Source organism: Erpetoichthys calabaricus, chromosome 1 (genome assembly GCF_900747795.2).
Source record: "Erpetoichthys calabaricus chromosome 1, fErpCal1.3, whole genome shotgun sequence".
In the NCBI taxonomy this organism is placed as follows: Eukaryota; Metazoa; Chordata; class Cladistia; order Polypteriformes; family Polypteridae; genus Erpetoichthys; species Erpetoichthys calabaricus.
Genome location: NC_041394.2, coordinates 113,533,099 through 113,551,637, shown reverse-complemented (window position 1 = coordinate 113,551,637; position 18,539 = coordinate 113,533,099). Strand labels below are relative to the sequence as shown.

Sequence of the window (18,539 nt, the reverse complement as noted above, 5' to 3'; positions counted from 1 at the left end):
AAATATAAAATTGCCTTTAAGATTTTCATGCGTGGCTACATCAGACCTCCAAACCAGTTAAATGCCAAAGGGATGTACATTTTACACATTTATTTTATATGTGAACAATCTGTCATTACCTTATTGATGTAGTTTATAGCTCTTTCAGATTTAATACATTTACTTATTTGTTTGATGCCTTTATCCAAGGTATCTTACATTTATGATACAATTGGTTACATTTCTTTTTGTTTTCCCAATTGGAGCACAGGCAGGTCAAGTGACTTGCTCATGGTCACACAGTATCAGTGGTGGGATTTAAACCCACAACCTAACGGTTTGAAGTTTGTTTGTGACTATTTGGGGCAGCAAGTTTTGACCAGTACTGTAGGTTTGTAGGGGTTTCATTAAACTGCGATTACTTTTAGTATTGTCTGCTTGGTCTTGATCATTGGACAGGTTCTGAATAAAAATATATGGGCAGTATTCATTTAAATTGTGCTGTAAAAGCACCTAGTCAGTAAAAGAACCATAACACCATTTGTATATACATAATTTGTTAAAGCTCAATGAGCACACATTCACAAATGCCTCCTTCTCTTTTTGTGAATTAGGTAAATTCTACTAAAGATAACACTTTTTTGTTTTACAGTTTTTCTTGTTTCTGTTTCAGTTTAATTTTTTTTATAATATGTTCTCCTAGTGATTTTTGTACAGTTTCTATATTCTCTGTTACTGGTAAACTCAAACTCTGTTGGATTGACAAGTATTTATGTTACACTAAAAGTTATGATCACATCAGTGTACTTTATCAGGTTATTTCAGTTTTAATGATAGGAAGACATGGCAATGTTTAAAACAGCAAATATCAAAACAGCAAAGAGCATTCAGGGTCACTGAATTGTTGTATTATACTGTGTGTAAAAAAAAAAAAAAAAAAAAAAAGTGTCTTGAACAGTCAGACCCCCTTGGCTGTCCTACAGAATTCTCTGTACTCCTCCTACAACATTATTATTGAATCCCACAGGAAGGAACGTTGTAGAGCTGGATTTATCTTTTTTGGCCGGAGTAACCTCAGTTGGGTTTTTTTTATTTCCTTCGAGGCCATGAATGTCCACTTTGGGACGACTGTAATTAGAAGGTAGTTTCCCCTATGACAATATGTATCACATATTGAATGCTGTAATATAAAACTTGTTTTGCAAATTCAACTGAAGAAGCTCTTGTAATGTAGACTGGATGCCATATACTGCATATTAAATTTTGGTGACGTTGATTGGCTTAATCATAGGTAAATGGCTAAGTTAACCGTATCTGATTAATCTTGCATTTAGTGCTTAATTTTTACCTTTGTGCTTCTTTTTCAAGGCAAATAATTTGCCTTTTATAATAGGACAATTTGGCACATGGACATTTTGTGTGTATGTATATATATGTATATACAGTATATGTGTGTGTGTGTGTATATATATATATATATATATATATATATATATATATATATATATACTGTATATATAATATATATATATATATAGTGTGTTCTTGATTTTAGCTGTTAAAGTGGTATGGAGGTGTGGAGTTTGTGTGTTCTTTCCATATCTACATGGGTTTTCCTCCCACATCAAAAAAAAAAAACAAAAAAGAACAGGCATGTTAGGTTAACTGTCAACCCTAAATTTGCCTATGTGGGATTTTATCATCAGTGCATTCAATGATGCCTGGATCGGTTTGCAGATGTGCCTTATTTGGATTCTGTAGGTGACAGATGCATTGCTGATTCTGTTCTTTGTTCTTTGTTTTTATACTTTTTTTACTGTTCAGAAATTATATTACACAACAGAAGCTGTCCTTTATTATTAGATGTCAGGTATTTGATACCAGAAATGAACCAGTTCTTTTCATTTTTAACTTATCTGTTTCTTTGATAAATATTTTATAAAGGGTCTCAAATGGTGATTTAGTGGTCAGGTGTAGAAAACTGGGTTTGTATCTTGGCCCAGTTGCTGACGGTGTGGAGTTTATTTGTCTGTCTTGTGCTCACATTGGTTTCCCCCCACAAATTCCAAATACCTGCCTATGTAGTCTGACCTTCTGACCAGTGCTGCCAAGATAGGCCACTTGAAAATATGTAATGGACGGAATGGATAGCTGAATTTTGTAAAGTAACACACATTTAATAAAAAGCAGCAAGTATGTAGAGTAAAGCAATCTGAAGGATGAAACAGCTAAGTTTAATATTTTTGGGTTCGACTTTAGCACAACATTGGTGTGCTTTATTCTTATGTGTAAACTGTGCTGTACGGAAATTAAACAGAGGATTCAAAGACTTCTTTATTTTATATAGCTGGATGTTTATTTGACTGAAAGATTTTTTTTTTTTAATACACATATTTCAGAACTTGTCTTGTGTTTATTTTGTGTTCCAACAGCAGGAAAGGATCTCGTACACACCTCCTAAGAGCCCTGTGTCAAACTACGCTTCGTCTCCGGTACATGTTCCAACACAAAGAGCCAGCAGCACCATGGAGGAAGAGCTAATCAGACTGCCAACACACCTGCGTGAGTAACTCTCATACATACGTACACAATGAAGCTTACGCACACACATTTGCTGGACACACTGCCTCAGGCAAAGGAGAAGCAGGAAGTTTCATTGTATTAACCTGTTATTCCTTTAGCGAGTGGATTCAGTTTTAAAGATACAGGAATTATTTAAAACTCCATGTACACCAATATGTACATATGTATATATGTCTATGAGCTCAGAATTTTAAAGATGTTTTAAAATGTTTGTAAATTCAGATAGTGACTCTTTTATGGTATTTTGACATACTATTTGAATATTCAGATTAACAGCTAGTGTTTTACTATTGCATGTGTTCTGTGTGTTAGCAAGTAAATAGACATTAGTCTATTATAGTTTAGATATTTTTAGGTATTACCATAGTTAAAATTCAAGAGAAATAGTTGGTGTACAAAAAAATAGTTGTAAGGGTTTTTATATTGTAGCCTTTTATTTACTGTATAGCTCCTTTTTTCTAATATGTGATTTTTAACATAACATTCAGAGCTAACACTCTGAAATCTTAATTTAGTTCAGGGACGCTTGAACATCATTTTTATGTTTAAAATATTATATGTATCAATTTTATCTTGCCCAAGCCTTAATTATTCCCTTCTTTTCCCATACCCAATTTTGAACTCATTTTGTTGTGGATCTGTTGTTCAAAAATGATCAAATACGTTAATTGCAAAGGGTATATTTTCATTTTAAAAAAAGAGAATTTCTGTCGTTATATTTGTTATATCAACTGTTTTCAGTACTCTTATAAAATATGCCATTCTCCAGCCAAGTTCATTCCAGGTTCAGGGTTATGGGGAGTCAAAGTCTATCCTGAATGTTCTGAGTGAAAGGCAGGAAACCGTACTGGATAGGGCACCAGTGCATCATAGGGTCTGTTCAGTCACACATCTACACTTACCTTACACTTGAACCAATCTGGAATCACCATTTAACCTAAACTGCATGTCTGTTGGGGGTGTAGGAGAAAACCTACTTTTTTTTTTTTTTTTTTTTTACTGATAGTTCCTCTTTATTTGTCTTATTTTTAAAAGCCCTTTTTGTTTGGTAAATGTATCTGTTAATCAGGTTGCTGAAATAGGCTCATGTTTCACAAGTTCATTTTCAGTGTTTTTTTTTGTACCCTTAGAGAGCAGAAAATCACAAACGCCATTGTCCTCTGCAATAGGTTATGCCTTCGGGGACCAGGTCAGGCTTTTTCTCTTGCTAGTCATGTGCCAAAAACATGCTTTCTAAATTCCCACTTAAGATCATTCCCCATTGCCACTCACATCTACATTTGCTGCTATGCCTTTTTTGACTTTCAAAAGTGAAATTCCAGAAGGTAGAAAATAGACTAGGTTGCTAGTCCCAAATTCACTCTGTTTAAAAATGTTCTAAAAACTGAAAAATATAAATATTGCTTAATAAGAGAGTTCAAATAATTCTATAACTTATTCTTCTTGATCTTCTAGAGACAATTTCTGTTCATATTCTTAAGTTTCTAAACTGTTTATCCTATTTGGCTCATAACTCTATGACAGGGAAATGCAAGGCATGATAAATTAATTTAATAAGACATAAATGTTTTGCAGGGTGTAATTTGCACAGTGGCACTTGTAGCATTACAAGTTATTATTATTATTATACATTTGGATAACTGCTTTATATAAGGTGACTTTAAATTTTAGAATATAGTTTAATTGTTTACCTATATTTTAAAGCATTAGTTCAGGTGAGTTGAATGACTTACTCAGTGAATCAAATGAGTGAATTGAACCAGCAACTTTCATTGTCTTAGCCACTACACTCTACTGCTTTTCTGTTCAGAACACATGACGGTTCATATTATCTGGAATCTTATTTAACCAATAGAAAAAATATGAATGCAGTCTAGGCTCTGTTTTTTCACTCCCATGTATATTAACAATGTAAAGATAATGCACTGTTTTCCACACATTACTATGCCTTCCACATTGTTTTTGTAATACAGACTTGTTTGTTATTAGTACCATTTTATCTGATTTCATAGATGTTAACCTTTTAAGGTTGTTGGGCTGCCTTGATCTTTGTGGAGTCATGTGCAGCATATTATTAGCTGTCATTCTACAGACTACATTATATTGTTTTCTCGTTGGCAAATTATATCTGCATCTATAGCTGTTGTAACTATTTAAGAACGAATGATTACTATTCTAATTATGTCACAGATGAAACAGATTTTCGATAAAAATGACCCTTTTCAACATGTTTTAGATGTAGCGCTGGTCAGTTGTTACAGTTCTTTCTGTTCTTAATTTCATTGTGAAATTGTATACTTCACTCCTCCACCCCTCTATTTCCATACCAGAAACATATACGAGTGGATCATTATTAAACTTCCCCACAGAGTTAAAGGGGAACTTGCATTAACTGGTTCAACTTATTCTCAAAGTAGGAAAGGCTGAATGTAGAAATAGAGAAAGTTTAAGTTTATTGTCATATGCACAGTGGTATAATGCTTTCTTAAAAGGTACCTCATATCAACAGAAAGGAGTACAGTCAAACACTAATAGTATTCATGACCTTCAGCAGGCCTATAATAATGATAGTACAAGGTATTCATGATCTAGAAAATAATATTAATAGGGAGTTTTTTTTATTGATTTGGCCATTGTTCTTTAAACCAGAAGGTTGCAGATGTAGTTGCTGCTTCTGACTCATTGTGTGAAGCCAAGTAAGTCACTTTGCCTGAATGTACACTAATTGTAAAAAAATGTATATTTAAACAACCATAATGTAACTTGATCTTGTAAGTTGTATTGGGTCAATGAACAATTATATAAAAAAGAATAATATAATAGTAATAATAACAAGAGTTGTAGTAGTAGTAGTAATAATAATAATAATGTTTTATCTAGCGACTTGGACGCTGATCTTTAAACTAGAAGGTTGCCAATTCAGTCTCTGCCTTTGGCTCACTGTATGAAACTGATTTAGTCATGTGTCCTGCTTATCTCTAAATTTAAGAAAAAAATACGTAAATAATTGCATTTTATCCAGATTGTATAAGTTGTATTGGGTCAAGGGACAACTATAAAAATAATAACAATGTTAATAGTAACAATAACAATAGTTATAGTAGTAATAATATTACAATATTCAATAAAGTTTTCTCTTAAGTAGTTAAATTGTTGAAAACCATTATTACACGTGGTTGTTGCCTAAAGGCAGGAGTCAGATCAGTCCGGGTAAGCGTGGTTCCTAATTATGTCCTCTGCCTTCCTATATTAGTGTAAATCTGCTCATATAATGGCTGGGGCAGTCTTCACTGACTTCTCTTTCATTAAGCACTACAGTATGTGGTTTATATTCAGAGACTGATATGTCTTCTACTGATTGATGTTGTTTATTTTATGTTCTATAAGTTTCCAATGCAACCAAATGCATTGTCATAGTTCATGTTTACTCCGTTGACTGCTCTTTGTGCTTCTGCAAGGATGCATCTGCTTGGTTTTCTTTATTTATAAAGTATGCACTCTTGAATTCCATATAACAAACAAAATATGACAATTCCACACTTCTCTTTTATATATATATATATATATATATATATATATATATATATATATATATATATATATATATATATATATATTCTTAAATTCCCCCTGGGATCAATAAGTATCTATCTATCTATCTATCTATCTATCTATCTATCTATCTATCTATCTATCTATCTATCTATCTATCTATCTATCTATCTATCTATCTATCATTAATTATTGTATACCCGGGGAAGGACAGGAGCAATGAAATATATTATGATCTTAGAAATACGTGTAATTAGGAAGCATGGGGTGAAACTTTTAAACTATTTATGCAATGCATGTGAACATTGTAATGCATGTGAGACGTTAAAGAGTTCACACTGAATAAGGAAATGCCTGCTGGTTAAGTCAGTATTTCCCGGTTGCCCTCAGATTCAGGAAGCAGATACTTGACTTTTATTTCCTTTTAACACTTTTGAAATGCCTGACAAATGCTTCTCTTTCACAACTGTGTCATTTTATTTATTTATCTTTTGTAAAAGAACAGGTGGACTACAGGTTCCGATTTTAACAGGACAATGTTGTAATTGTTAATAGTTCCTGATATTTACATTAACACAGAATTTTACTATAAATAATAAGCAATGAATACATTTTTATTGACCAAGTCTATACATATTTAGAAGTGTGGTGTTCAGTAGTTAAATGGAGAGGAGAGTGCTGAAATAAAACCTTTCCAAATCTTTTTTTTTTTTTTTTCTAATCAGAAAACCCAAAGGTTGACAAATTGTCATTAGCCGTGATGTAAATTATACTTTAGGTTGTAAATTATTTAAAGCAAGTAATAATTTTTTTGGTGCTGTCATCTAAAAAGAATGCCACTTTAAACCAATTATTGATAACATTAAATGAAAACATGTAGTTCATGTGGGTCATTTTGTCAGCAGTTCAGTGTAATTTCCCAATGCATGTTAAAGAGCATCACTTGCTGTAACTGTTCCTGTGGTTGTTAAAAAAAAAAATAGCATAAATTTAGAGGTTTTCTTCCATCTCATATCTGAATAGTTTATTTTGCAGATGTAACATACGTAATTGATTAGGTAAGTGGCAGATACTTGTGCCTCTAAGATCATTATGATTCATCCTAGAATTTGATACAAAAGCTTCCATTACACATACAGTATACCGGTAAATGTTTACTCTGAGTAATGGATTTTCTCTTCCCAAAATTGCAATTGTGGTTTTGATGGTGTGGCAGCAATTTTCTGATCATGTTTTGTTACTCATTGCTAGATTATGGGAAAAGAAATTGGGGATATTTGTTACTGTTAATTTGTTTAGTAGTTTAGTTGTCATTTTTTTCTTCATGACTTGGTTACTTTCAATAATTTCTAAACATGTATTTGACATATTTAGCAGTGAATATGGTAGAAAATAGATAATGTGTACTATATTTTGTTTTTTGGCTAATATAGTTGCTTCATTCTGTTAAGTGGAAAAAATGTAATTGGCTTAGGGTCTTAGGAGTTACACAGCTAGCCATACAGTTTTAGGGCTATTCTTTTACTTACTTACTTACTTTAAACTTTATATTATGTCCTGTGAGTTTCTCCAAATAAACTAGTGTGAAATACCTTTGTTTTTCTACTTTTCTGTTAACATCATTGACCACCAAAAATTAAAGTGAAGCAGGCAGCCATTTTTCCACCTTTTTTCATCACGTGTTAGAGCTCATTGCGGTGTGACTTGTGCATTAAGTACATTAAGTACAAAGTAAGCAATTTGTGCACATGCGTACAGGAAAGATGTGAATTATTGTAGTACCAGTTGTTCTTTTTTCTACCTTTTTATAAATGTGTTGTAGTTCTTATGTTTTTCTCTGAACTGATTTAATGCTGCATGCAATGTCCACTTCCTCCAGCTGATTTGCTATTCATCAGTGTACCTTCTCATTATACACACAAATGTTTTGTTAAACACTGCCATCAACCCAAACAAATGTGCTTTGTTTGTCATCAAGTGCACTCTTAACGTCTGTTTTGCACATAAAAAAGACTTGTACAAAACAAATTTAATTTAAAACAACAGAGCTGTGCTAAGAAAAACATGCATGGTGACACAGGTGGAACCAGTCCAAGACCATGACGTCATTGCTGTCCAAACATTTTCATTGGCATAAATTTCATGTATAAAGTAGGAGGCAAGTAAGCCATGACGTATTGCATGCAATTACAGGAAAGAGTGATGTTTGGTATATTTTGACCTTAGATACATGCTACTTTTCCCTTAATACAAGCAATTCAACTAATTAACAGAGTAGGATATCTTATTAGTGTTTGAGATGTTTGTCTGCTTTTTGTTTGCTACTAAGTTATGATGATGGTATTTTGAGATTTTTCAGATATGGAAGAGAGCAGTTCCAGGGTAAGTTATTTAACTAGTTATACTCACTGATCAAGGCGCTGAATAATAAGTAACACGTGGCATGTTGATTAACTAATACAAGTAAGAATTTGACTGTACATGTGATAATAATGACCCTGTAAACATATAACCTTACAGAAATAAAGCTGGAACCAGTCTTTTAGGAAAAAGTGTCACTAATGATTAGGAGGAACTAGAAGTGTTTGTCCCTGTTACTACTCTGGAGCTTTTTATTAATTTCTGGGTTCTCTTCTTCAGTTTTCTGCATTCTTGCAAGCCTTACGCAGTGAGTATGGCCATGTATTTTTTCAATGGGTGGCGCAGTGATAGCGCTGCTACTTCACACTAAGGAGACCAGGGTTTGCATCCCAGGTCCTCCCTACATGAAGTTTGCATGTTCTTCCTTCGCCTGTGTAGGTTTCCTCCCACTGTCCAAAGACTTGCAGGTTAGGTGAGATGGCGACACTAAACTGGTTCTAATGTGTGGTTGGGGCATGTGTGAGAGTGTTGGTGTATGAGTGTGTTCACCCTGCAGTGGACTGGTACCCTGTCCAGGATTGCTTCCTGCCTTGCATTAAGTGCTAGTTGGGATAAGCGCCAGCACCCCTCACGACCCTGGTATGGATTAAGTGACATGACATTTTCTCGATTTAAATTAGTGCCTATTCTGGCAGAAAAAATGGCACTCTTTGATGCATTTGTAATTTCTTTGATGTGCAAACTTGCCAACAGCACAATTTTTGGGGTGAAAAAGTTACAGCCCCCACTTAACTCACCTCAGTTAAAAGGACAGTAAGGGTTAGATGTTTGAAAATTTGTCATGTCCAGGGTTTGTCTGTGCCTTGGGCTCTTGTGTTGCTGGGATAGACTGCATTTTCAGCCACCTTGAATTAGACAAGCTGCTATAGACAGTGAATGTTTAAATACTTACATTAATACACGAGACTGAATGATTTTATTTTAAATTTTTTTACAGTTTTATTTTTTTGGTAATTGTGGTATACTTGTGGGATTTAAAGGTTGCTGAATCTTATTTGATTACTTTTTTTGTAAAAACTTTTCTTTAGAGATGTTATCTTTCCACAATACCATTTTGTTTTCTCTAGACTTAGCCATTTTGGGCTTAGTTTGTGTACTGTTGCTGGCCACGTTGCTATGCAGGACAACTTAAGCTTGTGCCAAGTGAAGTTATGGGTTAGAAGGTGTAAAGATCAGCTCAAATCCTGGAAATCCAATTCTGGGTAAATAATTTTAGTGACAAGTCCATTCTGTTTCTCTCTCTCTTGGTTATGACCTTTTAACTTTGATTTCTGGTATATTGGTTTGGCTTGACGTCGATCACTTTAGACTTCCAGGTTTCAAACTCTACAAGACTTTAGACTAGAGTTTGTCTACTGATTCTTTCTTATTAAAAATCTGTCTTAATTCATATTGTGGCAGAACACTCTGCCCAATACCACAAGATAACAGAAGTTAATTTGTTAGCACCCAGGTTCTAGAAACAGATGTCATAGTCAAAATTATTTGTGAATTTCCACAAAAATAATATTCATGCCTAATAGGACAGCAATCAGTCTTCCTATGGATAGATTTCCAGGGCAGTTTTCTCTAATAGAAAGGTACAGAATTTTTGATAAAGTCACAAAAATACCCTAAAGTGATATCTAGGGATCTGCAGTCCACTTTCACCTTGACATAAGTTAGTGTTCATGACTGAACCTTTAAAATAGCACTGGAGAAAAGTGAGATCCATGATAATGTAGGAAGGGGTTGATCACTATACACTAATAAGAATACATTTGTTTCAGGTTTTCCATAATACACCTGCATGTGCTTCAAGAGTTCTGCATCATTGTTTTATAGAAAGATGAGACTTAAACAGATTTCTCAATGCTAGTAATGTCTATTCAGAATATATCAATACTGTACATTCCACAGGGGAAACCTCTTTGTAGTAGTGTTATAGTTTTATTTTTTCTGGTAGGTCTAGTTCTGAATAAGTTTCCAACAGTGAAAGAGCTATTAATTCATCTCCCTGTCTGTTAACTAAAGGGCAGCTTAGTCCGGTAGAAAGCAAAGATCCAAAAGATACCCTGTAGTCCTTTAACTTGTATGGTATTCATAACAAGTGTGCCCTGTAGGGGGAACTATCAGATCCCAAACTCAGAAAAAAAGAAATAACAATAACAGTAATAACAATATCAGGAAGGCTGAAATAGCTACATTAAGAGTGGTTTATAAATTTATTATGTAATTATTTTATAGTTCATTAATACACAGGTGTAGGTATTACACAAGCAATGAGTATAATAACTACAAAATAATCAGAGTCTACCAATGCAGTAGTGTCTCAGACTAGCCCTTGTGTTGGCACTTTAATTTTTTCACACCCTTAAACACTAACTGACATTCGTTTCAATTGTACCCTCCTTCCAAAAATCACACTGGATTTTCTGGTGGTATCAGACCATTTAATATTAAAGGGCTCCACAGCCCTGAAGTTCAGAGGCAGCTGTTCCTTTCTGATGATGTTCATTGTTTCGGGGAACAATCACCATCCTGTCCTGCATCCTACTTTCTGTCTCATTTATTAATGTACTATCCCCATAACAGTGACTCCCATGGATGGTTTCACTCTGCATTAACGTGGCATTCCAGCTCGAGAAGGGTTATTGAGAAAGAATAATAAGAACTTGAGTATTGATAATCCTATTTCTCAATTTCAGCTTTCCTTAATTGTTTAATGGCTCAAAACTCTCCATCAAAGTGTGTGGGAAGCAGCAGATTTAATAGGATATGGGGAGGGGAACAGTTGGGCCATCTAAATGCCACCATTACTCTGTCAGTATCTGCTTTGCCACAACTAAATAGACTTTATTTGTCCCCAGGAGGAAATTACAAACAAAAAATACTACATAACATACATGACCAGTCTTTGGTTAGAGCTTATTATACCATGTCCGGTTTTATGATGCATGTTTAGGTGTATCTAGTAACAGGAACCTAAATATTATGTAATATTTTGCCCTGCATGCACATCAGACCTCTGCAGGCAATGTTTGTTTATTTATTTATTTAATGTCAAATTATGGGAGGCATTTTTTACAAAAAAAGCATATGTGATTGATTTTTCCATTTTGAGTTTTTGTTTAAATTTTGTCAGATATGTACTGCAAATCTAACGGAAAAGAAAATATGAAGGAAATATCGAATTTTCACTTTCATTTTAGCAGTTATTATGCATATCATGAAGAAAAAGCAAATCAATAGCAAATCTAAAGTGGGTAATTGCATTTTCAGTTTAATTATGACACTGACATACCAAGACAGGTATGGAAAATGAAAAGACAAAATGGAAAATTAAATGACATAAGGGTGATTTAAATGTTTTTTTTTAATTTTCACAAATGACTGTTATGTGTGTGGAAAATTAAATTGCAAGTGGTGTTATTTAACTATTTAAAATCTTTACAGCATCCTTGCACATAGACTCTGATAAATAAATGGCAAAAGAGAGATTGCATTTTTTTTATAATTTTCATTTCCTTCTTTGCAGAAAATACATCCTATAGTCAAATGGCTGACACTGCAATACTTTATTATATAGTGTATTTCATTCAACTTTTAAATAGTTTTTTTCAGAAGACAGGATCCAGTACAAAGCAAAGGTATTTCAGCTAAATGGCTAATACTCTCTTCTTATATATTAAGCATTTCTTTTGGAAAAGTCCTCATTGCTTGCACTGAGTTATCTTTGTACAGTATTAGGCCTTTTTCTTTATAATTTGGAGGTAATTGCAGTGTTAGTATTGTCATGTGTACAAAGGTAATGTCCACCTTCTAATATTTTCAGTATTGCTTTCTGAATCTCCAGTCTAGCTTAAAACATGTGGGATTTGCTTGAATTCAAAGTTGCCCTCTAACCTCTTATACTTCCATAAACTCTCTTTTGCTCCTTTCAGATCCCCTTCTATATATCCCTGTTATGTAAAGTTTTTGACAATCCCCTTTTAATTACTGACAGTTGACACCATGATCAAATCATTAGTGACATAATGCAGTTCTGCAGGACAGTTAACCAAAATTTTTCTTCCAGCTGTAACTATAAATCTTCATTTTCACTGTACCCAGTACTTTTCTCAATGTGTTTAGCTTTGCCTTCTGCTTTGTCTTAATATGAAGCTGTGTCTGTCAGCATGTGTCCTCACTTCAGTGGTTTTCAGTTTCCTTACACCTCAGTTTATTATTTCTACTTGATGTTCCTTTTTGGATCTTTTTCACATATCAGAGTTTTTTTTCTGGGCACAATGGCAGCTTAGCCACTTTAGGGTGTATATTCCCTAAAACAATGTTAATCCATTATTGGTGACCCTCATTCTGTAACATGATCTGACTAGACGTCTCTTTAGCTAAGACAAGTAAATGGGCTTACCACTTACCCACTTTATGTAGTGTGATATGTTTTATGAGGATAGCTTGGCTAGATCAGATTAAAATAGTACAAAGAGTTTTATTTATTTTTGTTTATCTTAATTCAGTTTGCATGTTCTTATGTTGTTGTCAGTCGTTTTAGGTTACGCACAGTTTATTTTCTTATTGTATGTATTCATTCACTGAATCTTTTTGCTTTTGATTTCCATGAGAAAAGTGAGAATGAAAAACATATATAATTCAGACAGCATTAGTATTTTAATTAACAGCTTCCTGCTTGGGCCTTGGTGAGTTGCCTTTGTCCATTTCATATCCTGTTGTGATTTCCTGAACCACAGTGTCAGTGTGTACTGGTAAACATACAGGTACATAAAAACATGAGCACCAAAAGTCAATCATTAGATATTATGATATTTACAATAATTTGCTAAATTTCAGGCAACTTTATCAAAACTTGAACATTCCAGTAAATGCCTTTAATTTCATTGTTCAATTATCGAATACATGGATGCTGTTTACCTGTAGGTACAGCTGGAAATCTTGAAAATTTCCTTATTGCTTTAAATTATTTTGTCATTTTTCAAGATGTGTTGTGCTTTATTAAACTAATTTTCTCATAAAAATCTTTGCAATCAGTTACATTTGTTTTTACATAGTTTGATTAAATGTTTGATCAATCTGTATAATTATTAGAGTGACAACAGAGCCAATATAAACTTAAACGTTATAGTTAAGATTGTTTCTTTAACACTAGAATTACCAGAGCCTACGAAAAAACTCCTTAAATCCGTTCGCACCTCTCCCTCAGTGTCTTTTGTCCTGTAAATGTGCCGATAAAGACGAGCAGCAAGCAGCCTGCTATTCCATCCCCACACAGCCGCAGAACGTGCACAAAGTTCTCCCAGCTCATGCCTTGATTGATTATCTGAGAGTGAAGTGCTGGAGTTTTAGAGTGGAAATAATAGATCGTTATTTGGAACACATGCATTTCATGTGTGTTCCGTTTCTACAATAATCTGTGTAAACACATTGTTAAAACAGAAACGTTTTCATATTTTAGTAGTAAATGACAAAATGTTGGCATAACCTATACGTATAATGTGTGAAGCCTGAAGTCCAAAGATCAAATAAACACTTTCACAAAAGGTTCAAGGGTAAGGCAACAGCTTCCGTGGCGTAGCGATAAAATTTGAGACTTGTGATCAAGAATCCCCGGTTCAATCCCGACTGCCTCCTATATTTGCCGTTTTCAGTAGTGAGCTGCTCTTATTGTTAATATTGTACAGTACACATATACATTTGGTTTGCTTCTGTAACAGACGGTGTACATTTATAGTACTTGTGAAAGTTACCATTTTATTTTCACTTTTATTCTCTCAGTCACGATCACGATACATACTACTTCCCCCCCACCCAGGGATCTGATGCTGATAGTTTTTATTTGAAACTGGGAATAACTGTAGATGTGAGTGGTGTTTTGAGGCAATGGAACTGGACATTCTCTGATCTGGAGGGATAAAAGCTGACACACAAACGCTGGTGAATCTACCTGCTTCGTATCTCACCGTCACTTGATTTTTTTTTTTATTCAGTTTTATTGAGTGTTCCTGCTCATGCTGAATTAGTATGCACCTTATGATCCATGATGTCAAAGACACACTGACAAAAAAAAAACAGAGACATAGGTATATATGATATTTGGAATTATTCATTTTATGTCCTATATAGTACATTTCGGAAAACATTGTGGTACGGATGCAACATTATTCATATTATTCATATTCATTCACATAACATCTTGCGCTTGTAATCACTGACCGTGTGTTTGGCGTGTTTTTTTTTTTTTCCCCCAATCTTGCTAGTGTCCACTTTTGGGTGCACAGTGCTGTTTCTTTTGTACTCCAGGACATGCAGAGGAAAGAATAGTACAGAGAGGTAAGTTCAGCACTATATGCAGTCATCAAATTCAAATGTTAACAGTTCACACACACGCAAGGACCGTCCTTCCTACATTTACGACATGTGTACCTGTTGCAATACGCACACTTCTCTCTATGCTGTGGTTACTGTTACATTGAAAGGGCACCTGACACTGACTCAGTTTACTTTCCTGGGGAAAGCGGCTGTCTTGGAACAGAAGCTTGTCGATTGACCGTTTTAGCTATTAACTTTAGCTATTTCTTATGTTCTTATAGATAGACGCGATATACTGTAATATAACAACCATCATTCCTCATCTACATTTTGTACTCCATTGTATAAAATAGTCCATAATTTAAATAAGTATAAATTCAGATTTTGCATGTGGAAAAAATAATTACACCCCTACATTTATCATTACCTCAAATACCTAAAATTAGCCGTCATGTGCACCAGATGAGGTGCAAATGATTAAAACATCATTAAGGAAAATCTTGGAGGAGCCTGCCTTATGTAAATCTCAGACATTTACATTGATTTGCTCTTTTTTATTGAAGTGTGTGTTATAAGCATGGCCATATCGAAAGAACCTTCTGAGGTCTTCAGAAAGAAGGCTATAGATGTTTATTGGTTTGGGAAGAGATTTAAAAAGATCTCAAAACAACTGTAAAGCAAATCATTCAAGTGTCCAGAAGACCATCTACAAGTAGAGAAGATTTCAAACAATTGCTATCTTTTCCAGAATGGGCCACCCCAGCAAGTTCAGCTAGTGACCTGAGGACAGAATGCTGAAAGAGGTTACCAAGAACCTCAGAATTTCATCACAGGACCTACAGATAAGTAGGAGGAAACCGTTGTTGTCCAAAAAAACATCTGGGCATGGCTGAAGTTTTCCCATGAACACCTAGGGAAAGACCAATGTTTCTGGGACAGTGTGCTCAGGAAAGACAAGGCAAAAATAGAATTATTTGGCCATAGTACCGGAAGATATATTTGGTGAAAACTAAAGGCAGCATTTAACCAGAAGAAAGAGTGGTGCAGGAATTGTTATGGCTTAGGGTTGATTTGCTGCATCAGGACTTGGGTAGCTCACCATCTTTGAATTGGGTGCTTGAGGATAATGTGAGACCATCTGTCCAAAGATTAGGTTAGGTTAGGTTTAGGTTTATTTGTCATATATAGGTTAACACAGGGTCAACATACAATGAAATGTGTATGACGAGAAAAACAAGTCACTCAGCCTAGATCTAATAAAGCTAAAAATTTTTTTTAAAAAATTACAAGTTAAAAATAGACAAGCCATATAAGATAAAATATGTACATTTTAAAAGAAGTAATAGAGCAATATGAGTTGAATGAGCAGCAAGTACAAATGACAGTTATTGCACAGATAATGTTTTATGAGTACAGATGCATATTCCATAAAGTGCAGATGCATGTTCCAGTCAGTATTCAGAGTGTGTGCAGGTACAGTTTTTGTGTGAGTATTGCAATGTAGATGTAATGCAATGTAGGTGTAATGTAAGTGTATGTAAGTGTGCAGGTGTTGCTGTTGAGGAGTCGAATGCCCTGGTGGTAAAGACTGTTCTTAAGTCTTGTAGTCCGAGCAGCCAGACTCCTGTATCGTCTGCCAGACGGTAATAAGGAGAACAGCTGACGTGCTGGATGGCTGTGGTCCTTTATGATGCTGCTTGTCTTACGCAAGCACCGATGGAGGTAAATGTCTTCAATGGCAGGAAGACTCTTGCCTGTGATGTGCTCTGCTGCCTTCACCACTCTCTGTAGTGATTTCCGGCTGCTGGCAGAGCAGCTCCCATACCAGACAGTAATGCAGCCCATCAGCATACTCTCGACCACACTCCTGTAAAAGTTTGAGGTGATGTTGGCATTCATGCCAAACTTCCTCAGCCTCCTCAGGAAGTAGAGCTGCTGGCGAGCTTTCTTAACCACAGTGTCTATGTGAAGGGTCCACGAGAGATCCTCGGTGATGTTTACTCCGAGGAACTTGAAGGTGTTAACCCTTTCAACTTCTACGCTGTTGATGTAGATGGCCTGGTGTTCTCTGCCTTGCTGTTTCCGATTTTGCTGACGTTAAGAGACAAGTTGTTATCCAGGCACCAATTACTCAATGCCAGCACCTCCTCTCTGTAGGCCATCTCATCGTTGTCAGTGATAAGGCCTATGATGGTTGTGTCATCTGCAAACTTGATGATGGTGTTTGTGCCGTGTTTTGCAACACAATCGTGGATGAACAAGGAATACAAGAGGGGGCTAAGCACACAGCCCTGCGGCGCTCCTGTGTTTAAAATGAGTGATGAGGACGTGTGTTTGCCGACTCTCACCACCTGGGGCCTGTTTGTGAGGAAATAGAAAATCCATCTGCAGATGGTCGTCCCCAACCCAAGGTCGTCAAGCTTCAAGACGAGTTTTGAGGGGATGATGGTGTTGAATGCCGAGCTGTAATCTATGAACAGCATTCTTACATATGTATTTCCTCTTTCCAGGTGGGTGAGGGCAGTGCTTATTGTTAGCGCAATGGCATCCTCTGTAGATCCGTTTGCTCTGTAAGCAAATTGGAGAGGATCCAGCGTGTCGGGAGGGAGGAGCAGATGTAACCTTTGACCAGTTGCTCGAAGCACTTCATAATGACCAATGTCAGTGCAACCGGGCGATAGTCATTCAGACAGGAGTCCACCGGTTTCTTTGGGACAGGAATGATGGTGGATGCCTTGAAGGAAGTGGGGACCACTGACTGCCTCAGGGAGAAATTGAAGATGTTGGTGAACACACCTGCTAGCTGGTCAGCACATGCCCTGAGGGCACGGCCTGGGATGCCATCTGGTCCCGGAGCTTTGCGAGGATTGACCTTTTTGAAGGACCTTCTCACGTCAGACGTTTCAAGGATCAAAGTGACAGATCAAGAAGACTTCTTGATGGATCTCCGGAGGTCGTATCTGGCTGCTTTGTATACACCAGAGTCTCCTGAGCCAAAGGCAGAGGTCCGCGCCTTGAACTTAGCCCGAATCTCCTTATTTACCCAGGGTTTCTGGTTAGGATATATGCAAATGGAGGTTTTAGTGACAACATCGTCAATGCACTTGCTGATATAACCTGTGACAGAGTCTGTGAATTCATTGATGTTGCCATCAGCTGCATCCTCAAACATCTGCCAATCAGTTGTTTCAAAGCAGTCCTGTAAGACCCCCTCAGCTTCACTGTCCCATTGTGTCTCCCAAAACAATAAATGCTGCTTCTGAGTTAGCGTTCTCTAGTCCACTGATAACATCATACAGTTCATCCATAGCCGAAGCTTTATCACCTTGTGGGGGGATGTAAACAACTGAAAGGAGAACTGAACTGAACTCCCTCGGGAGGTAGAAGGGTCTAACTTTAATGGTCAACAGCTCGAGAACCGGTGAGCAGTGCGTTGTTTTCCTTCAGTGTCGCGCGAGTAAGCAAAAGACTCCAGGCAGTACAGTGTCCGCGATATCAAAAACTGTTGTAAAATCTGAACTGGCTGATGAATGTAATTCCAATAGTGTTTGCCGGTCATACTGAAAGTGTGATAAAGTAGTATGCACAAAGAGAGTGAGTAATAAGAAAATAAATAACAACTTTTTGCTGAGATGACTCGGAGCTCTCGTTCAAGCTAAATTGAAAGTGGACCATGAAACATAATAATGATCTTAAAT

The 18,539-nt window shown here is 35.8% G+C and overlaps 1 protein-coding gene across 3 annotated transcripts in view; it reads left to right on the top strand.

Annotated features, from left to right (window-relative positions):
• Positions 1-18,539, top strand: part of etv6 (ETS variant transcription factor 6) — a 126,319-nt gene that overhangs the window by 50,028 nt on the left and 57,752 nt on the right. For 2 of the 3 annotated variants that reach the window (XM_028805283.2, XM_051929550.1), the window contains exon 2: positions 2,412-2,541. In XM_028805283.2, the coding sequence (XP_028661116.1) occupies positions 2,412-2,541 (130 nt within the window). The remainder of the gene's footprint in view (positions 1-2,411; positions 2,542-18,539) is intronic. The other variant, XM_028805291.2, reaches the window with a different exon arrangement.